Source organism: Conger conger, chromosome 19 (assembly GCF_963514075.1).
Source record: "Conger conger chromosome 19, fConCon1.1, whole genome shotgun sequence".
Taxonomy (NCBI): Eukaryota; Metazoa; Chordata; class Actinopteri; order Anguilliformes; family Congridae; genus Conger; species Conger conger.
Genome location: NC_083778.1, coordinates 20,188,508 through 20,209,946, shown reverse-complemented (window position 1 = coordinate 20,209,946; position 21,439 = coordinate 20,188,508). Strand labels below are relative to the sequence as shown.

General features: G+C 49.1%; 2 protein-coding genes and 1 long non-coding RNA gene across 5 annotated transcripts in view; 1 reads left to right on the top strand and 2 right to left on the bottom strand.

The window, feature by feature from the left end:
• Positions 1–3,056, bottom strand: part of LOC133118891 (uncharacterized) — an 87,010-nt gene extending 83,954 nt beyond the window's left edge. Inside the window, exon 1 of the long non-coding RNA XR_009706452.1 lies at positions 2,633–3,056. This is a non-coding gene — a long non-coding RNA (uncharacterized LOC133118891). The remainder of the gene's footprint in view (positions 1–2,632) is intronic.
• LOC133118889 (cysteine and glycine-rich protein 1-like) lies at positions 1,974–9,407 on the top strand. Of its 3 annotated transcripts, XR_009706451.1 has the most exons (7): positions 1,980–2,140; positions 4,329–4,446; positions 5,238–5,472; positions 6,560–6,689; positions 7,448–7,541; positions 8,032–8,193; positions 9,395–9,407. XR_009706451.1 is itself a non-coding variant. In XM_061229163.1 (6 exons), exons 2-6 carry the CDS (start codon positions 4,335–4,337, stop codon positions 8,106–8,108), a joined length of 648 nt encoding a protein of 215 aa, XP_061085147.1. In that variant the 5' UTR covers positions 1,974–2,145; positions 4,329–4,334; the 3' UTR covers positions 8,109–8,260. The 3 variants fall into 3 exon arrangements, 2 of the variants coding, with proteins under 2 accessions (XP_061085147.1, XP_061085146.1); XM_061229163.1 differs by lacking the exon at positions 9,395–9,407 and having other exon boundaries at positions 1,974–2,145; positions 8,032–8,260; XM_061229162.1 differs by lacking the exon at positions 9,395–9,407 and having other exon boundaries at positions 8,032–8,260.
• The window catches only part of LOC133118890 (palmitoyltransferase ZDHHC17-like), a 23,301-nt gene continuing 10,517 nt past the window's right edge, over positions 8,656–21,439 (bottom strand). The window contains exons 6-17 of the mRNA XM_061229164.1: positions 20,460–20,527; positions 19,786–19,948; positions 18,904–19,029; positions 17,853–17,995; positions 17,119–17,219; positions 15,797–15,921; positions 15,435–15,497; positions 14,913–15,006; positions 14,183–14,266; positions 13,075–13,232; positions 12,423–12,517; positions 8,656–11,533 (exon numbers count right to left, since the gene is read on the bottom strand). Of these exons, the coding sequence (XP_061085148.1) occupies positions 11,395–11,533; positions 12,423–12,517; positions 13,075–13,232; positions 14,183–14,266; positions 14,913–15,006; positions 15,435–15,497; positions 15,797–15,921; positions 17,119–17,219; positions 17,853–17,995; positions 18,904–19,029; positions 19,786–19,948; positions 20,460–20,527 (1,359 nt within the window). The 3' untranslated portion in view covers positions 8,656–11,394. The remainder of the gene's footprint in view (positions 11,534–12,422; positions 12,518–13,074; positions 13,233–14,182; positions 14,267–14,912; positions 15,007–15,434; positions 15,498–15,796; positions 15,922–17,118; positions 17,220–17,852; positions 17,996–18,903; positions 19,030–19,785; positions 19,949–20,459; positions 20,528–21,439) is intronic.

Sequence of the window (21,439 nt, the reverse complement as noted above, 5' to 3'; positions counted from 1 at the left end):
GAGTATGCGAGTACGCGATTTTGCGAGTGTTCGTGAGTACGCGATTTTGCGAGTGTTCGGGAGTACCCGATTTCGCGAGTGTTCGTGAGTACGTGATTTCGCGAGTGTTCGTGAGTACGTGATTTCGCGAGTGTTCGTCAGTACGAGAGTACGTGATTTCGCGAGTGTTCATGAGTACGCGATTTCGCGAGTGTTTGTCCGTACGCGAGTACGCGATTTCGCGAGTGTTCGTGAGTACGCGATTTCGCGAGTGTTCGTCAGTACGCGAGTACGCGATTTTGCGAGTGTTCGTGAGTACCCGATTTCGTGAGTGTTCGTGAGTACGTGATTTCGCGAGTGTTCGTGAGTACGTGATTTCGCGAGTGTTCGTCAGTACGCGAGTACGTGATTTCGCGAGTGTTCATGAGTACGCGATTTCGCGAGTGTTTGTCCGTACGCGAGTACGCGATTTCGCGAGTGTTCGTGAGTACGTGAGTACACGATTTCGCGAGTGTTCGTGAGTACGCGATTTCGCGAGTGTTCGTGAGTACGCATCTTCGCATATGTGCGTGAGTACGCGATTTCGCGAGTGTTCGTGAGTACGCGATTTCGCGAGTGTTCATGAGTATGCGATTTGCGAGTGTTCGTGAGTACGCGATTTCGCGAGTGTTCGTGAGTATGCGAGTACGCGATTTCGCGAGTGTTCGTGAGTACGCGAGTACCCGAGTTCGCGAGTGTTCGTGAGTACGGGATTTTGCGAGTGTTCGTAAGTGCGCGATTTCGCGAGTGTTCGTGAATACGCGAGTACGCGATTTTGCGAGTGTTCGTGAGTACGCGAGTACGCGATTTCGCGAGTGTTCGTGAGTATGCGATTCCGCGAGTGTTCGTGAGTACGCAATTTCGCGTATCTGCGTGAGTACGCGAGTACGCGATTTCGCGAGTGTTCGTGAGTACGGGATTTCGCGAGTGTTCGTGAGTACGGGATTTCGCGACTGTTCGTGAGTACGCGATTTCGCGAGTGTTCGTGAATACGCGAGTACGCAATTTTGCGAGTGTTCGTGAGTACGCGAGTACGTGATTTCGCGAGTGTTCGTTAGTACGCGAGTGTTCGTGAGTACGCGATTTCGCGAGTGTTCGTGAGTACGCGAGTTTGCGAGTGTTCGTGAGTACGCAAGTTCGCATATGTGCATGAGTACGCGAGTACGCAATTTTTGAGTGTTTGAGTGTGTGTTTGAGTGTGTGTGAGTGTGTGTGTGTTTGAGTGTGTGTGAGTGTGTGCGCGAATGCGCGAGTGTGTGTGTGTGTGTGTGTGTATGTGTGAGTGTGAGTGTGTGTGTGAGTGTGCGTGAGTGTGTGTTTGAGTGTGTGTATGAGTGTGTGTATGAGTGTGTGCGTGTGAGTGTGTTTGAGTGTGTGTGTGTGTTTGTGTGAGTGTGCGTGTGAGTGCGTGTTTGAGTGTGTGTGTGTGTTTGTGTGAGTGTGCGTGTGAGTGCGTGTTTGAGTGTGCGAGTGTGTGTGAGTGTGTGTGAGTGTGTGTGTGTGAGTGTGCGAGTGCGATCATGCGTTAGGGCGCGAGTACGCGAGGCACAAGGATGGCTAACAGTCAATATTGCCATGTTCATCTCCTCAGCAAAACATGTAATATACCTGTGATATAGTTTTTATGAAAGCCATTACAGACTTTCATGTGTGTATTATGTGGTTAATGTGCACAGATCTACAGATTACACATACACCTCTTATCAGTTAAAGGTGAGCCTTTCACACCTTATCAAAACAAACAAGTCGTTTTACTTCCCTCAATACAAGCAGTTGAATCATAGGGTGGAAAAATCAGTGTCGCATCCCTTATAGATAATTGCACAATTTTTCATAATGTGACGTCAAAAGATTCCCACGTTTAAAAAACACAAACAACCGATACAAAATTTGGAATGTGGACATTAGTTAGAAAACACGAAGTACATTTCAAATTATTTGTGACAGAAACGCACATCGAATGACATTACATAAGTCGTGTGTTTTTGGTTGCGTGCGAACGCCCGCCTCTCACCCCCTCGCTCTCCGCACCTATAACAAAATTAGGAAACAGTCTGCATCTGCGAAGTAACACACAGGCTGTGGTCCGCAGCGGAGAGAGATATCTACGACTGACGATAATGTAAGGTTCTGTTCTTTTATATATCATTTATATATTATTATAGAAATGATTTTTTTATTTTTTACTTTGCACGAATTGGCGTCTAACGATACTATCATATGGAGACAATATGACCTGCTAAAATATGCACACTTAAGCTATTGTATTTACAACGGAATGTGTGAATAATTGTGAGCTGACTTGTAGGTTACCAATTCAGGCAGGGAATACATCGACTGGAAAAGGTTGTTAACCGAACATTTGAACTTTACAACACAAAACAAATTGCAAAACAATAATACATGACGTGACAACCTGTGGTCGACTGGTAATTGCAGACACGATAGGAAACTATTGTACCGTAAGAACTCGCCTACCTTTGTAATGGTACTGCCAACATGGCACTTCACCTAGTTTATTCGCTTTTAGCCTTTTCATAATTATTGCCAACTAACGTTTACTAACATTTACTAACGTTGACGTTGTTAAGAAATAAAATTCAGTTCGTCTTACCTTCGACACTGTTCCGAGACTCAAACGTCATTGCTTGCAACAACTACTTAATAGCTTTGGAGGTCTAACAGAATAGTAAGAAACATGTAACGAGTTTTGTTTAAAAAGTGACATTACTGTCAAAGTGCTTTAAACACTGTTGTTTAATGGAATGCAAAATATGTTGGGAAGCTGAAGACGGCCAGCTTTTGATTATTCACTGTGTCGTGCTGGCGTGTTGGATAAAATGTTAGGTATTCGCAGAAAACAACGAAATACGTTCCTCTGCTTAACGAGAAAGTGCTGTACAAACTTGTATAAACACTAAGCGACTGTAATAAAGTTAAGTTTAAAGTTACGGTTCGGAGAATTTCTGGAAGTGCTCGCCTATAATGCTCGAGCATTGAACTCAGAGCCGACCGTGTCCACGAGCTTAACATTTAAAATATTGATTGTAACGGCTCTTTGTCAATCAGCAAAGTTACAGGTGATAAAGCGGAAATGGTCAGAGACGTCATACTCCAAGGCCAAGTAATTTTATTTTATCGTTTCATCTAGCACCGTGTTTTTGCCTAATGCCATCTGTAAAAATGCAGTTGTTGAAGTTTCACAATGTGGATCTTTTCACGCTCAATTATTGAGAAGCCGGTGCTTCTCAATGAAAAAAATTGGTTACCCATTTAAAAGTGGATAGCAATGTAAAAATGTGCTTTTGAGATTACAACCCTCACACTCAAGATACAATTCTCTTATATTTCACACCTGCAGGAGCGTGTGAAATATTATGAAAAATACTAATTATCATAATATATGACAAATGGACCGAAAGGTGTAGATGGACAACACAGTTTTGACGATATCAAAAATGCGAATTGTTATTTTGAATTCTGTCTCATGCGTGGCAAATTCACCCGTGCATTGGCTAATCCAAATCCATGGTCAATATGATTCATATGCACTTGGTGTTTAGCCTTGAGCATTTCCTGTATTGTAACCTCACGTGAACCTAAAGCATGCTGGGAATTTGTAATCGCCAAGGCACGGGAGAATTTGCCACTCATGGGACAGAATTCAAAATAAATAATTCATGTAATAAATAATATTAATTGGTTACACTTTACAATATGTTTCATGGATTAACTAATGTATGTTATTAACATGAATTAATTACATTTCATTAGTTAATTTGTGAACAACTAACTAACGTATTTGTACATTCATATTTAGACATTAGCCAATCATAGGATTAGTTGACCATTAACAAACATATTAAGTTTTTCATTCCAGTATGAATTAGCAATAACTAATGTAGTTGTTAACATGAACTAATGATGTACAAATACATGAACAGAGCTGTACAGATTAACTTCTCAGTCTTGGCTAGTTAACCTCAGTGTGACATATTAATGAATGCAAACTGGAGTGGCTGGGTTTTACTGACACAGACAGGAAGGACTTCCTTTGGAAAGTTCAGTTTCCTGTCCATTCGTCTTCTCATCCCAGTGCACACTGCAAAAAAAAAGTGTCGAAAGCATTTTAGTCTTGTAATGACACATGAAATCATGTTTTTGTTCTCTCAAGTATAAAATGTAAACTTGTTTTTAAGTGAAACGTATTGCTGGACACGTGAGCTTGTCTCACCCCGTTGGCAAATCTTTTGTAACATAAATACGAGCTTAAGGCAGAAGATAAGTGACTTATTCTGTGGTTTTTGCAGTGCAACATGCCGAACTGGGGAGGGGGGAACATCTGTGTGGCGTGCCAGAAGACCGTGTATTTCGCAGAGGAGGTGCAATGCGACGGAAAGCGTTTTCACAAAGGCTGCTTCGTGTGCAGTAAGCAGCACTCCCTCCTCCTGCTGTGTGTTCTCAACAGTTCACCATTACCAGGGCTGCCCCAGCCGGTTCCTGGAGATCTACCTTCCTTGTAGGTCAGGGGATCGTCAAATCACAGTGCTTGAGGCCTGAGAAGTACCGGTTTTCCACCCTCCCTTTACCTGGGAGTCAGGTGTGTAGAGAGTCCAGTTAATTCCCAGGGAGAAAAGAAAACCAGGGCTGGATTTAGGTTTGCGGGCCGGATTTGATCCCTGCTGTGGTTTTTCAGTCAGTCAACCCTAATTTGGCACACTCGATTCTACTAATTAGCAACGCAACAAGATCTCGAGCTGTGGAACGAGGTGCGCTTTGTCGGGCTGGAAGAGCTCTAGGAACAGGGTTGGGTAGCTGTGGTAATGTTGGCCTAATGCTAGTTCAGGTATTACAAAAAAACCTGTCTGGTGTCGTTAGTCTCCAAGTGGTGACATACCAATTGGGATTGTGCAAAAACATGCTTCTCAAAGGAACTCCAGTTCTCAGGGACAGCAAAACAATTACAGTGTGACATTAGTGCAGTGACCCTCACTCCTGGTCCCGGAGAGCTGCAGGGTGTTCTGGTTTTTGTTTTCGCCTGAAATATCAGCTCCCAATTCAGACCCAAGAAACCAGGTGAGGTGAGTTAACTCTGTAACCAACTGCTTTCACTGATCAACTAAAGCCGGCGCACACGGCGGCTCTCCAGGACCAGGAGTGAGGGCCACTGGCCCGGTGTGTTGTCTGTGGTTCTGACAGCGATGTGTTTGTGGACTCAGTGGCTTGCGGGAAGGGGCTGGACAGCACCACCGTGGCCGTCCATGAAGAGGAGATCTTCTGCAGAACCTGTTACGGCAAGAAGTACGGGCCCAAGGGGTACGGCTACGGCCAGGGGGCCGGGGTCCTGAACATGGACCGGGGAGAGAAGCTCGGCACCAAGGGGTACGGCTGCGGCCAGGGGGCCGGGGTCCTGAACACGGACCGGGGAGAGAAGCTCGGGACCAAACCGGAGGAGTAAGTGCGTCTCCCTGCATCCCCGCCTTTCGGACGAGACGATAAACCGAGGTCCCGACCCACTGTGGTCATTAAAGTTCCCCCGACGCTCTTCTGAGAGAGTAGGCGATTCCCTGGCGTCCTGGCTAAATTCCCAACCCTGGCTCTTTCAACCTGCCACCTAATCATCCCCTGATATACTTGGCAAAAACATTGTTCTCTCCCACTCCACTTTACCTTATGGTTGGTGAGCGCTCTGGCACAAAATGGCAGCCGTGCATCACCCAGGTGGGTGCTTCACATTGGTGGTGGTTGAGGCCAGTTTCCCCCTCATCACTGTAAAGCCCTTAGAGTGTCTTGAAAAGTGCTGTATAAATGTAATGATCTATCTAGCTCTCTTGTCTATCTACTCGTCTATCTCCCAGACAACTGCCAGGTTCTGGACCCGGGCAAACTAAACACAAATGCCTGAATTTCATGTCCGATCCAGCTGGAGGTGCGCCTCTCGAGTTGTTTTGTAGTTTCTAGCTTTGTATAAATTTCTCACCAGCAATGGCTGTGCGGTTGCCAGGCACCTGTACTACCCACAAGACCCTGGGAGCGTTCCGCGCTGTCTGGGCCAATCCCGGCTCTGTGCTCACCGGAGCGAGAAGGGGGGGGGGGGGGTTTGGAATTTTGGAATGCAGTCCTCCCGTACACCCTCAGGAGGGCTGGGGTGGATTCTGGTCCAGGGAGAAACCTGATCTTTGATCTTAAGTACATTTTCGGTTTCCTGAAGAAGTTGCAGGTTGTGGCTTAGACAGTGGGGGGGGGGGTTGGGGTGTAGACTCACAGAGGGTTGTTTACCAGGGCCAGCAGGATCTGGGAGAGATAGTCGATATTTTTTGCGCTTTTGAAAGGCCTCCCCTTATGCAACACTTCTGACAGACACTGGTCGCCGTGGCGATAACACAATGCCACCCATTATGCCATTACACCCCCCCCCCCCCCCCCCCCCCCGGCTCCCTCTGTGAAGATTGTGTAGTTATGTAGAACGCTATGCTGTCCCAATCTCACCCCATCCCACCCCCCACCCCCCACCCCCCACCCTCTCCCAATCTGCCCCCAGGACCCCGACGCATCAGCCCGCCACCAACCCCAACCCCTCCCGCTTCGCACAGAAATTCGGGGGGTCGGAGAAGTGTCCCCGCTGCGGGGAATCGGTGTACGCCGCCGAGAAGGTTATGGGAGCGGGCAAGGTTCGTTTCTCCGTTCCTGCAGTTTAAGCTTTTCATAAACTTTGGCTCCGAGGCACACGCTTCCACGCGGACGGCGAGAGCTCGGGAACCCAGCTGAGCCAGTACCACAGAGCCAGAATATTGCTGTCCGTTGCATTACATGTAATTTGGCTGACGCTTTTATCCAAGGTGACGTACAGTTGATTTAGACCAGGGGTCGGCAACCCTGGTCCTGGAGAGCCGCAGGGTGTGCCGGCTTTCGTCTCCACCTTAAAATAAGCAACCGATTCAGACCCAAGAAACCAGGTGAGGTGAGTTAACTGTGCAATCAACGGCTTTCATTGATCAATTAATGCCAAGTAACAAGGAAAGCCAGCACACCCTGCGGCTCTCCAGGACCAGGGTTGCCGACCCCTGATTTAGACTAAGAAGGGGACAATCCTCCCCTGGAGCAATGCAGGGTTAAGGGCCTTTCTCAAGGGTCCCAACGGCTGTGTGGATCTTATTGTGGCTACACCAAACTGCTGACCTTGCGGGTCCCAGTCATGTACCTTAACCACGACGCTACAGTCGTAATCTCAGTCGACGTTTCAGCCCGTTTCGTTCCTCTCCCTCACTGCAGCATGCCAACACATTCTGGTTGGGACACGCCCCTGGTTCCCAAAGGTGTTGAGAAGTGTTTAATCGGCACATAACAGGCCCCGTCACAGCATGGGGAGCCATGTTTGATTTCTTTGGCGTGTCCTGAGACTCTGTGCCCCACCCTCCCCTCCCCGCAGGCTTGGCATAAGGCCTGCTTCCGCTGCGCCAAGTGTGGGAAGAGCCTGGAGTCCACCACGCTGACGGAGAAGGACGGCGAGATCTACTGCAAAGGTGAGCTAACCGACCAATCACAGGCCGGGGATTGCGGTTTCCAGCCAACGGGGAGGGAGGCAAAGACACAAAGAGAGTAAAAATAAAAAATAAAAAAATAACAGGAGGGAACCGGAGCCCAAGGGACTATGACATCACCACACTCGCAAAACAAGAATGAGGACTCTACTTACCTTGCCTGCTAATTTAAATGTTGTGCTGCCTGCTAAGCTAAAGGCTCGCTTGGACTTAAAAGCAGCCACAAATGCATGTATGACCAACCCTGGTCCTGGAGAATTACTGGGTCTGCTGGATTTTGTTTTCACCTTAAAATCAGCACCCTGTTGAGACCCAGGTAACCAGGTGAGGTGAGTTAACTGTGTAATCATCTGCTCTAATTAAGTGCAAGAGTAACAATGAAAACCAGCAGACCCTGGAGCTCCTCCAGGGCCAGGGCTGGAGACCAGAGATCGAGGTAAAGCAGATGACTTTAGTTTTTCTTGTTTTGCAGCGTGTTACGCAAAGAACTTTGGGCCCAAGGGGTTTGGCTTCGGTCAAGGAGCCGGGGCCCTCGTCCACGCCCGGTGAACCACACCAGAGCGGGTCAACACCGCCCACAGGACCGCAACACCATGGCGATTGGCTGGGATGGGAATTATTGTGCCTAAAAAAAAAAAAAAAAACAACACTATTTTCTGTCTGGTTTGTTTTGTGGTTAATAAAGATTTTCCGGAACACAATGGCGTCGCAAATTTGTGGTATCGGTCAGAGGTCCGTTTGACACGGTCCACAACAAAAGAAAATTTGTTGTACCTTAAAGAGGGTGGAATCAAAACACGTGACAAGAACTGGTGCACTTTCAGGATTCCAGGGAGAGGTTCTACGCACAGTTGTGATTAAACTTTTCTTAAAATTTCAAAAGATAAATACACAGAAAGGAGCAAAGGAAGCAGACTCCCATTTTTGTTGAAATCCTGCGAAAACCAAGTCTCAGATTTCCTCAGAAGAATGAAGGGTCCTTACTGTGAGGCTGGAATGATGCGTATTCCAAGCCAGGTTCACTCTTTGGCACAAGAGGGTAATCTCTTAACTTTGCGCCTTGTTTTGTTTAAAGAACACGCGGATGCCAATGGGATATTTTCACATGTATACATTTTCTTTTATTATTAAACCCGTTATAATTACCATGCCCAACATGTATAGGTTTGCATCTGAAGTGGACATATGGTTCTTCTGACATATATTAAATAGAGGCACAGTAAAAACATGAAATATTTTGTATTCATGTGCTTTTCACATGGGGGAGGGGGTGGTGGTGGTGGGGGATTTACTTTGGAAGAACTACATAATATTTTCCATAATTATGTTCGTAGTTAAAACTGGCATCTCTGTGGGAGACTGATATCTTTTCGCAGACCCCACATCAGGACTACGGTGGGGGTGGGTGTGGGTTCAGCACGATGATGCATTGCGTCCATTACTGATGATGTCATCTCGCTGCGCCGGGGTATCGGAAAAGTAGGCTGTCCCCGTTCCTGTTCCTCTGGGGTTTCCGTTTCCGGGGCCACAGCACCAAAACCACGAAAGAAAAGCTCCGTCTCGACTTTAAAAACCGTCCTCTCAGTGTCTCTTACGACCTCCTTTACAGTTTGAACAACCGCTCCAATATGACACAGAATTCAGGGGGTGGGGGTGGGTGACACAAAAACAGACAAACGAACAAAAACATTAGCGGAATCTCCTGGAGTCCCCCCTCCTTCAAAAAAGGGAACATTCAAATATATTACAACTGTGCAAGTAGCCAACCCCTGCCCTGCGCAGGCCACGGACGACTCGGCACAACCAAACGTTCCTACACATCGTGGGGGGGGGTTTAAAATAAAAACAAACATCGAAATGAGTTTGAGGAAAATACTGAACATTCACTATTTACAGACACAATGCTCCTGGTCCGCACCAACGGTGTGCAGCGTCGATGGCCTGCAACTCCGGGACAGCCCATTTCCCAAGCTTCAGACATGCAGAGAGCTTGCCGGTTAATATGCCTATACACTATACACAGCGGGTTCGGACATCACTAAAAGCTAGTCACACGATTATCTTTTTCTTTGCTTTTTTTTTTTTTTGTTATACCTTTTATTTTATTTTAATTTTTTGTAATTTTTTTAAAAAAAATTTTTTTTTTAATTTTTAATTTTTTTTTACTTTAAATAAAATTAAAATGAGCAGCTTTCAACTAACACTGACGAAACTCACTCACAGATAAAGGGCAAACTAGAGAATTTCTGTACAGATACACAATCTTTACACACTAGTGTCAATCCTGTTGCTGGTTCTTACAAAGAGTCCAATCGTGTCAAAACTGGAAAAAACAAAATAAAATACAAGGGAAAATAATAAACTGGAAATGCTTGGCGGAAAATAAAACTTCACATTTCCACGACCTCGAGCGTCGGGCCTCTCTCTGACTGTAAACGTGGAAGCGTTCCTGCGAAGTCCAGACATCCGCTCGACTGTTCAGCGACAGCCAGACGAGAACCACGTAACCACGGTAACCAGTGCATCGTCGTACGAAAACGCATAAATAAACAACAAACAACAAAAGACAAAATGGTAAAAAAAAACCCAACAAAAACAAACACAAACAAACAAACAAGAAGACAACACAAGGAATTAACCATTCTTGTAAACTTTAACCATTCTATAAATGTCCCCCGTTCGTGAGTGGCTCAGAACATCTTGCCTCACCACAAGCTTTTCCCCCCTGCGGTAAAACGCACGTGTCGTCATGTCTACTTTCCCCAAAAATATATATCTACATATGCGTGTACAAACATATGTGTAGTTCATATTCCATCATGACCATATGCGCAACAACTCAGGTTAGTTTAGATTGGATATATCCTTTCATAACAATAAAAAAAATCATTTAATTATCTGAAACCTAAAGTAGCGAACGGTACCTAATTTCATCCAGTATATCTACAAATCGCGTTAAAAAATAAATACACAGGCCTCATATTTTCATCCTATATTTATATTAATGATATGATTACAATATGATTCCCAAATGCTGGCGTCATCACGTTCCAGCCTAAATGTTTTTTAGATTCCGTTTTAAAACACTTTTTTCATCAATAATGCCACAGTAATGGCAACACTGTTCAGCACAGGTAAAAACGGGACGATTGCCCTGCGGATTTTAGCCGACAGGTGATCTGCACGGACCGGAAAACCACAACGCGCGAAAAACCAACCTCCGCCAGACCGGGGGGAAAGAGCAGCACCCAAAACCGGCGGGATTAATGGGCAGGCCTTCTCTCACACTGCAACACCGCCAAGCCCTCCGGTCCCTGTGGCGGCTAGCGAGGGTCGTTTTTATGGAACAGTAAAGTTTCAAGCATAAATACGTGAGAACATGAACAAAAAAATAATACTAAATTAATTCAATAAAATTATAACAAACAGGGAGACAAACCAAAACCGTGATTATGGAAGAAAAAAAAAAAAAAAAAAAAAAACTCACGAAAACCCAGAAATTTCAGGTATTGCAAAGTAAGACTCCTATTTCGAGAACGGGAATTCCCTTTTTTGACGCACAAAGCTGGCAGTTAGACACTGTCCACATGTGGAGAGGAGCCTGCGGTCGCCCGATGGGGGTTTGGGGGGTACGGGGGTACGGGGGTACGGGAGCGGTCGGGCGGCGGTGGTGGTGTTGGAGGGGTGGCTGTTGGTTCTGTCGTTGTGTCCCGTGTCTGCATGCTCCTTCCCAGCTGACTTCATTCCCGGAGACGGAGGAGAGCGATCCGGGAAAGGGGGGTCCCGGGATCTGCCTCGTTCTCTGGCACCTTCCGCGGCGCCCCCGGGCTGCCCGCTACACCAGCTGGTAGCCCGACCCGGACGTCTGCTCGTAATCTATCGTGTGCTGGGTCGTCCAGTCCACCACCACCGGCCGGACCAGCCCACAGCAGCGGTACTCAAAGAAGTCTATGAGGTTCCTCACGCACCCGTGGCTGTGGAGAGAGAGGGAGAGGGAGAGAGAGGGAGGGGGAGAGAGGGAGAGAGAGAGAGGGAGAGAGATGGGGAGAGAGGGAGGGAGAGGGGAGAGAGGGAGAGGGAGGGGGAGAGAGGGAGAGAGGGAGAGAGAGGGAGAGAGATGGGGGAGGGAGAGAGGGAGGGAGATGGGGGAGGGAGAGAGAGGGAGAGAGGGAGGGAGAGGGGAGAGGGAGGGAGAGGGGGAGAGAGAGAGAGAGAGAGAGAGAGAGAGAGGGAGGGAGGGAGGGAGAGAGGGGAGAGAGAGAGAAAGAGAGAGAAAGAAAGAGGGAGAGAGGGAGGGAGGGAGAGGGGGGAGAGAGAGAGAGAGAGAGAGAGAGAGAGAGGGAGGGAGGGAGGGAGAGGGAACAGAGGGTTAGCCACTCTAAAGGGTTACCAGAACACAATGGCCGTTCTTCATTCCTGGCAGACCTCCCTTTCAGTGTTGCCAAACCCCACCCACTGAAATTCCACCAAACCACCTCCAAAATTCTCTAATTTTAACAAAAAGTTAACTAGCATGCACAGTGGGGAAGTGCCGTACATGACCGAACAAGTCGTTTGAGTCCTAAGTGTCCTCGTGCTTTTCAAAAAGCAGCCAGATTTCCCCAAACACTGCTCCCTCTACCCAACAGCATCTCATTTGCTTTTGTCTTCATGAGTTTTGAACTATCGCTTTGCGATTTGCATTATTGTCCATTGTCTGAAGAACAAAGCTTTTCCTGGAGGAAGTCTGGAGTCGATTAAAATGTACACTTCCAGCCTCATCCTCAACCGTTTTAAAAAGATGACTCATGACAGGTGTAGGACGATGGAGGAAGGAGTCGGGAGACGGAGACGTCCTGAGGGGGCCACAGACGCCGTACTCACTTGAAAGGGCTCTCGATGGACGTGGTGGTGACCTTAAAGTGCTTGTATCTCCTGGCGTTCATCCTCTCGTTCGTGGTTATGCCCAGGCAGGCGATCTGAGGAGAGCGGGGGAGAACATGACGAGGTTGAGCGAGAAAAACGTTCCCTCGGCGTCCCTCAAGGACCCACCCACGGGCCCAACACGCTTTCGCACGGCCTGCCGATAACAGCTAGCGGCTAGGTTCTGACGCTAAAGGGAATCACGCATCAAGAGATTTGATGACATTGCCAGGAACTGCACCTCCACATCAGACCTGGGGGCAATTACATATTCGTTTTCGATTTCAATACGTTCCTGTGCTTGACTGATCTTGTCTGGTGCAATTGAGCCTGCCAATAGGACCTGAAGGCGGGGTTTGCGCTTTTTGAGACACCAGACAAGCTCAGTAAAGCAGAGAAAAGTATTTCAATCCAAAACAAATATGTAATTGACCTGGGTCTGCTCCAAATGCTAGTGTGGAAACTCAACAAAAAGGAGATACAGGCTAATTAGCCTCTCCATGGGGGTCAACCCCTCTACACCCACCCCCCTCTACACCCACCCTGTTCCACCCCGGCCGGGCCCAGCCCCGAACGCCACCCATCCCGTCCCATCCCCCCGAACGCCACTCACCTGGTACATCTGGCACATGATGAGCACGGCGACCCACATGAAGTGGAAGATGCTGTTGAGGAACATCCAGAACATCCATGGCGAGCAGGTGGCGATCTGGGTGATGTAGGCCCAGAAGCCGTCCCTGTGGTAGCTGGTGGCACAGTGAATTCTCCAGTCTGGAGGAGAGGAGAGAGAGAGAGAGAGGAGGGGTCTTCCATCAGGGGCCTCCTACACACAGACCTTAGCAGCGTGACCGAAGAGTCGACACTCTTCGCAAAGAGAAGGGGGAAACCCTGGCTCACTCAACCTGCCACCTAAACAATCCCCTGATTTTACTGGCAACATGCATTGCTCTCTCCCTCTCCTCCTCAGCTGGTGTTTGGGTTCAACACATCTGTCGTAGTTGAGGTTGAGTTCCCCCCCCCATCACTCTAAAGTGCTTTGAGTGCAATGATTTATCTATTTATTACTCACTCAAGTGCAGCAACACCCATTACAACAGGCATTAAGCATTTACAGAGCCACGGGCCCAGACTCCTCTACCGCAGGCAGCAGGAGCAGCGAGTGTACCCTACTTCCTATTCTCCTAAAATATTCATGATTTCCTGTCTGACCGATGGAGCTCCGATAGAGGATAGGCACGGGGGGGAACGCGGCAGAGAACATGGCTGAGAACACAGGCAGGGGGGAGAACATGGTGGAGAAGACAGGCAGCGGGGAGAACGCGGTGGAGAACGCGGTGGAGAACGCGGTGGAGAACATGTGGAGAACACAGGTGGAGAACACAGGTGGAGAACACAGGTGGAGAACGCGGTGGAGAACACAGGTGGGGAATGCGGCGGAGAACACAGGAGGAGAACATGGTGGAGAACGCGGTGGAGAACGCGGTGGAGAACACAGGTGGGGAATGCGGCGGAGAACACAGGAGGAGAACATGGTGGAGAACGCGGTGGAGAACACAGGTGGGGAATGCGGTGGAGAACATGGTGGAGAACGCGGTGGAGAACACAGGAGGAGATCGCGGTGGAGAACACAGGGGGAGATCGCGGTGGAGAACACAGGAGGAGAACATGGTGGAGAACATGGTGGAGAACGCGGTGGAGAACACAGGCACGGTGGCACTCACAGCAGATGCAGCCGTAGATCATCCAGCAGATCATGCAGAGCAGGAAGAACAGGTATCCCATGAAGTAGCGGTGATTCCCACTTCCTGTGAACCACACACAGGAACGAGGAACAAGGGGTGAGACACGTCTCTCTTTCAGTTCCTCTGCAAAGCAGACTCTTTCATTACATTACATCACAGGCATCTAGCAGACAGTCTTATCCAGAGTGAAGTAAAATGAAGTGCAAATCATTTCATGAGACCGCAAACAGGACAGCAGAGGTGGACGGTTTGATCATGCTACAGATGTGTTATATTCCTGAGCTCAATCACCCAGTCCACTGCCTTAAACAAGGAGCTCAGGCTAGTTATTATGACAAATCGCATCTTTATCGAGACAGTTATTTTTCTGACTGAACGGTCACCAGTTTTATTACATGCGGGACTTGAGCAAGCGTGACAATCTAAACTTTCCTTCAACATCCTGCCAATGTGCGAAAAATCGGAGAGAGACGAGCAACACACAGAGTTTATTTACAGTTATTTAGATGACGCTTTTATCCGAAGCAACTTAGAGTTATGGTTATAGACTAAGCAGGAGACAATCCCACCTGGAGCAATGCAGGGTTAAGGGTCTATAGCTATACGCCGCCCAACTCAAGAGTTAACACGGCACCGCGATCATCTGTTCTGGCTGAAAATAGTTACTCAAGGCTAATGCTGGGCAGAGAGAGGGCGTGCTGCTACGCACCCACGCAGTTGCCCACCCACGGACAGTGGTGGTCGAACTTGGCGATGCAGCGGTTGCAGACGGCACAGTGTTTGGACCTCACGGGCTTCCGTATCTGCGGAGGAGGAAATCACATTCCAGAGTTTACCTCTCCTCCCGCCAACAAGCGGGGAGCAGCGGAGCACTGAACCGGAACCAGGGACACTGGGATATGCATTAAATTAAATTAAATTAAAAAATCATCGGCTGCAGGAACCGAGGTTCTTTGCGTGCATGTGTGAGGTGGGGAATGGCAGTGTAAGCCAGGGCTGCCCACACCTGTTCCGGAAGGATCTACAAGTCTTTAGTTTTTCACTCCAACCGTCACACAGCACACCTCACTCAACAGCCGGAGAGCTTGTTTTGGAACAGGGTTGGGCAGTCCTGGGGTAAACAGTGGTGTGACTCCCTGTAGACTACGTAAGGTAATCCCACAGAGTGTACCAGCTACTCAAGAACCAGGCAAGTGAAACAGGGCTATTAGCAAGCGCCGGGGCTATTTACCAAACAGGTACTGCAGAATATGCTGAGGTCCAGACTCCCCGTCTCTGCCAGTTCCACAATGGTCTGGAACACAGAGACAGAAACCGCAGCGGGTTAGACGGCTAAAAGGTCCACCACCTCCTGGAGGCATTTCTGAGAGAATCATTTCTTTTTTGCATGCAAACACCCAACACAAGACAGCCTTACAACAGTAGATAAATATGTACTAAACAACCCATCAAATTGAATCGGCAGTAATCTCCTGTTGGCAGGAGTGGAATGTTGGATTGTCCATGTTGCTAGGCAACGCAGCACAGCAATGTTCCAATGTTTTTTTTCTTTTTTTTTTTTATTGTTAAAAATTGATAGATTTTTTTTTGTACCTTTTTCTTCTGCTCCTCGGAGGCCTTTATGATTCCCGGGTCGGACTTCCAGGACTTTCCAAAGTTGTAGAACAGCAGCACGCTGTTGATGAGGAACGGGATGTGCACCGTGACGAGGGGGAGATGTGCGGGGAGTCAAGGTTACGGTCTCTGATTGGAGGAACTGAAACGGGCCCCGCCCACCTTCACCGCACGTTTTAAAAACACCGGAGGGGATCGGACCCCCCCCGCGGAACAAACACCAAAAACAAAACTACGGCCCAAAGCAGCATCTCCACCGGCTGCTCAACTCCACGTCCTGCGGGCCGCAGTGTCTGCAGGCGTTCACTCCAACCGTGCGCTACACCACCCGATTTCAGCACGGAGGTGTGTAAACAGCACCTGTGTATCACACACCGTTTCTCACCCTAGTCAGCAAAATCCCCAGACCCCTGGGAGGGGAGGGCAAGAGTTCAACTCAAGAGCCAGTCTTCATCTCTCCCCCCACCCATCTCTCCCTCCTCCTCTCTCTGTCTCTGTCTCTCTCACTCTTTCCATCTCTCCATACGCCTCTCAGTTTCTCACTCTCCTCCCATCTCTCTATCCCCCTCTCTCAGTTTCTCACTCTCCTCCCATCTCTCTATCCCCCTCTCTGTCTTCACTCTTTCCATCTGATTCCCTTTCTTCTAGGGGAGAAAAAAAAAAAAAAAAGAGCACACAGCATTTATTATTATAATTTTTTATCACGCAGATGCCGTTTCTATCCTCAGCTCTGCCAAGCGTTAACCGGCTCAGTAAAATATCTGAATGTTGGATTAGCATACCAGCACCGCAGCCTGCAGACGCCAAGCGCATGAGTGCTCTTTAACTGCACGCCGCCGCCGCCGTGCATGCTGGGTAACGAGCGGAGGGCAGATGGAGCCCATCTGCTCTCTCTGCAGGCCTGAGCCCAGGGGGCGGGGCTACGGAGCGCCTCGTCACCATAACAACCAATCACATCACAGGAGCCCCTTTCCCCCCTGTTAAGGCTCCTTTCCCCCCTGATCCAGAGAGCGCTGTTCACACAGAGCGAGCTCGCAGTCTGGCAAAAAACAGCACGCAGAGCCCTGAACACGGGCACAGGTTGTCTCTACAGCGCAGGTTTCAACACGCCGTCTGGATACTTCACTCGCATTCCAGAGAACTGCCACCTCGATTCCAGGCAACACATTACCCAGAATACCTCACACACAATGCAGATTCTGGCATGAGGAAATTGTGAAATGTTCGGTTTAAAACACACAGAAACGTGCGAGATATCTCACAGGAGAGCGAGACACATGGCTCCGTGACAGAAAGGATATCATTCCAGAACCAGAAGAACCAGGTGACGTACATCCAGAACTTGGTGGCCAGGTAGATGCCCAGGGGCAGGGCGCTGTGCATGGAGTGGTCAAAGAAGGACCTGGGACACACAACACACACACACACACAACACACACAACACACACACCACACACACCACACACACCACACACACCACACACACCACACACACCACACACAACACATCAGTATCAGGAGCTCGGGTGTTAGACAACGCACTTAACTCTTCACCTGCATCTGATGACCTCACTGGTTCAAACTTTGAAAGGAACAGTTTTGTGTTCTATTCAGGCTCTCAATGGTACACAAACACTAAAGCTGACAAGGCACAAACTCTCAGACACAAAACTGAGTTTACAAAAAGAAAATGGCTGCTCTTCCTATAAGATAACAGTGGTAAAGTGTTCAGTAAAAACTGATGGAGAAGACATCATAGGGTAGCAGGCTCAGAGGGTGGTTGGGTTGGGTTTGGGGGTTTTGGGTAGCAGGCTCTGGGGGTGGTTGGGTTGGGTTTGGGGGTTTGGGGTAGCAGGCTCTGGGGGTGGTTGGGTTGGGTTTGGGGGTTTGGGGTAGTAGGCTCTGGGGGTGGTTGGGTTGGGTTTGGGGGTTTGGGGTAGCAGGCTCAGAGGGGTGGAGGTGTTGGGGTCGTGTTGGGGTAGCAGGCTCAGAGGGGTGGAGGTGTTGGGGTCGTGTTGGGGTTGGGGTAACATACTTTGAGAGGAACTGCACAGTGGCCCAGACGGCCAGGTACATGAGGGCCTTGATGAGCCAGGAGGAGACGTCCAGATCAGCAATGAACCCCACCAGCCAGATGACCAGGAACGGAGTGCCTAACATCACCTTCTGCCTGAACTCCTGAGGAGGGAGGGAGAGGGAGGGAGAGAGAGAGGGAGAGAGGGAGGGAGAGAGGGAGAGATGGTCTGAGCGTGAAAGTTCTGAAAGGTTTACTTTATTCAAGCTTTTGTAAAAGGCCAGGATTGTAAAGAATAAATAAAGATTTGGACTTCCTCAAAGCCTCACTTCCCTTTCAACATTCAGTGATGCAGCTGTAGCATGGGCTGCTTGTGTGTGTGTATGTGTGTGTGTGTGGTACGTGTGTGTGTGTGTGTGTGTGACTGTGTGTGTGACTGTGTGCGTGTGTGTGTGTGTGTATGTGTGGGTGGTACGTGTGTGTATGAGTGTGTGTGTGCGTATGTACGTGTATTACTGTGTGTGTGTGTGTGTGTGTGTGTGTGCGTATGTATGTCTATTACTGCTGTGTGTGTGTGTGTGTGTGTGTGTGTGAGTGTGAGTGTGTGTGTGTGTGTGTGTGTGGTACGTGTGTGTGTGACTGTGTGTGTGTGTGTGTGTGTGAATGGTACGTGTGTGTGCGACTGTGAGTGCGACTGTGTGTGCGACTGTGTGTGCGACTGTGTGTGCGACTGTGTGTGCGACTGTGTGTGTGTGTGTGTGTGTGTGTGTGTGTATGTGTATTACTGTGTGTGTGTGTGTGAGAGAGTGTGTGTGGTACGTGTGTGTGTGTATGTGTGTGTGTGTGTGTGTGTGTGTGTGTATGTGTGTGTGTGTGTGTGCATGTATGCGTGTGTGTGTGTGTGTGTGTGAGAGAGTGTGTGTGTGTGTATGTGTATGACTGTGTGTGTGTGTGTGTGTGTGCATGTATGTGTGTGTGTGTGTGGTACGTGTGTGTGTGTGTGTGTGTGTATGTGTATGACTGTGTGTGTGTGTGTGTGTGTGTGTGTGTGTGTATGTATGCACATTCATACCTTGTCTGCTTTTAGCCTCTTCAGGTAGGAGGGGCTGTCGTAGCCCTTGGCTTGCCACGCCTCCTGTAAGTGGTTGATCATCCAAACGTTCTTCCGCTGCTTGGCCAGGTCCAGTGCCGTCTCTCCCTGGCAACAACAAAAAAAACACACACAATTCACCCCTGTGCAAAACCTCTATGCTCAAAACAGTTGCATTAGCATTGGCGCGAAGTAGAAAGAGTTATATTAGCAAAACCAATCGGTGCTTTTGCAAATATAACAAAGGTCAATCCCCCGTGGAACAATGTGGGGTTAAGGGCCTTGCTCAAGGGCCCAACAGCTGTGCAGATCTTGTGGCTACACCGGGGCTTGAATAACAAACCAGGGCCTAGTCATGCACCTTAGTCATTAGGCTACATACTGACCATTGTCGTAGTAGCAGCATTAGCAGTAGCATTACCAGCAGCAGTAATAGCAGCAGCAGCAGTATTAGTATCAGCGGTAGCAACAGCATTAGCAATAGCAGCAGAAGTAATAGCAGTAGCAGTGGTAGCAGCAGTAGTAGTGGTAGCAGCAGTAGCATTAGTGGTAGTGGTAGCAGCATTAGCATTAGCGGAAGCAGCAGCAGCATTAGCGGTAGTGGTAGCAGCATTAGCATTAGCGGTAGTGGTAGCAGCATTAGCATTAGCGGTAGCAGCAGTAGCATTAGCGGTAGCAGCAGTAGCATTAGCATTAGCGGTAGTGGGAGCAGCATTAGCATTAGCGGTAGTAGCAGGAGCATTAGCGGTAGTGGTAGCAGCATTTGCATTAGCGGTAGTAGCATTAGCATTAGTGGTAGCAGCATTAGCATTAGCGGTAGCAGTAGTGCAGGACGGCACAAGTCTCCGGGGACACGCGACTCACCTTGATGTTCTGTGCGTCCACGTTGGCCCCGGCGTCCAGCAGGAGGCTGATGACCGTGGTGTTGCCGGCGAGCACGGCCCAGTGCAGCGCCGTGTTCTTGTGGTACTTATCGCCCAGACTCACCGACACGTTAAAGGTGAGGAGCAGCCGCGTGGGGTCCACACTGCGTTAGAGACACCACACACACAGACACACACACAGACACACACACACACAGACAGACAGACAGACAGACAGACACAGACACACAGACAGACAGACAGACACGCACACGCACACGCACACGCACACGCCACACGCACACACACACACACAGACGCACAGCACAGACACACGTATTTATTTAGTAAATATCCAAAAGCCATACCAAACATCTTAAAGTACAGTCCAAAGAATTCATAAGATTTGCAATACTTGTATTTTCCATCTTTTGCATTTGCTGAGTGGAAGATTAGATTTACTTTATTGTGCACCAGTGGGCGTGTGTTTTTTAGGAGTGTAGTGAACCAAAGGGGAATCTCCATCAGAGCGTCAGTATGGAGCTGAAATCCTGGATGTGTTAGACAAACAGACAAACACAATGGCGTGCACGCACGCACAGCACGCACGCACGCACGCACGCACGCACGCACGCACGCACGCACGCACGCACGCACACACGCACACACGCACACACCTGTGGTGTCCTGTAGGCTGCCCACATCAGGGGAGTCATTCCATTCTGGTCCATCATGTCCACATCCTGTCCAGGCAGGGGAGAGAGAGAGAGAGAGAGAGAGAGAGAGAGAGAGAGAGAGAGAGAGAGAGAGAGAGACAGAGAGAGAGAGACAGAGAGAGAGGGAGAGGGGGAGGGAGAGGAGGAGAGAGGGGGAGAGAGAGAGAGAGAGAGAGGGGAGAGAGGGGGAGGAGGGAGAGAGGGAGAGCGAGAGAAAGAGGGGGGAGAGGGGGAGAGAGAGAGAGGGGGGAGAGAGAGAGGGAGAGGGTGAGGGAGAGAGGGGGGAGAGGGGGAGAGAGGGAGAGAGAGAGAGAGAGGGGGAGAGAGAGAGCGAGAGAAAGAGGGGGGAGAGGGGGAGAGAGAGAGGGGGGGAGAGAGAGAGGGAGAGGGTGAGGGAGAGAGGGAGAGAGGGAGAGAGGGGGAGAGGGGGAGAGGGGGAGAGGGGGAGGGAGAGAGAGAGAGAGAGAGAGGAGGAGAGGGGGAGAGAGAGAGAGAGAGGAGGAGAGGGGGAGGGAGAGGAGGAGAGAGGGGGAGAGAGGAAGAGAGAGAGAGAGAGGGGGAGAGGGGGGAGAGAGAGAGCGAGAGAAAGAGGGGGAGAGGGGGAGAGAGAGAGCGAGAGAAAGAGGGGGAGAGGGGGAGAGAGAATGCCAGAAAGATTAGTTGAAAAGAGAGGAAGTCACACGAGTGTGTAGGAGTATTGGAGAGTGCAGTGCTCTGCTGCACACCACGCTCATTCTGGGACACGAGCAGGCCTCGCGTTCCTTAAATTAAAATCAGCACAGACATTTTTAGGGCATGAACAACACTGTTGTTTTCGGCTACTCAGATTCTGGGACAAATGGGCCTATTCAGAGGAAGACCGAAAACAAAGCAAGTTTCCAATCTGTGGTGTGGCTCCCCCTGGTGGCTAAACAGCAGAATAACAGATTCAGAACACTT

Coding starts and splice junctions, on each gene's coding strand:
- LOC133118889 (XM_061229163.1), top strand. CDS start 4,335: ATGCCGAACTGGGGAGGGGGGAACATCTGTGTGGCGTGCCAGAAGACC. Junction 5,473..6,559: donor CTCGGGACCAAACCGGAGGA/GTAAGTGCGTCT, acceptor ATCTGCCCCCAG/GACCCCGACGCATCAGCCCG. Junction 6,690..7,447: donor AGGTTATGGGAGCGGGCAAG/GTTCGTTTCTCC, acceptor CCCTCCCCGCAG/GCTTGGCATAAGGCCTGCTT.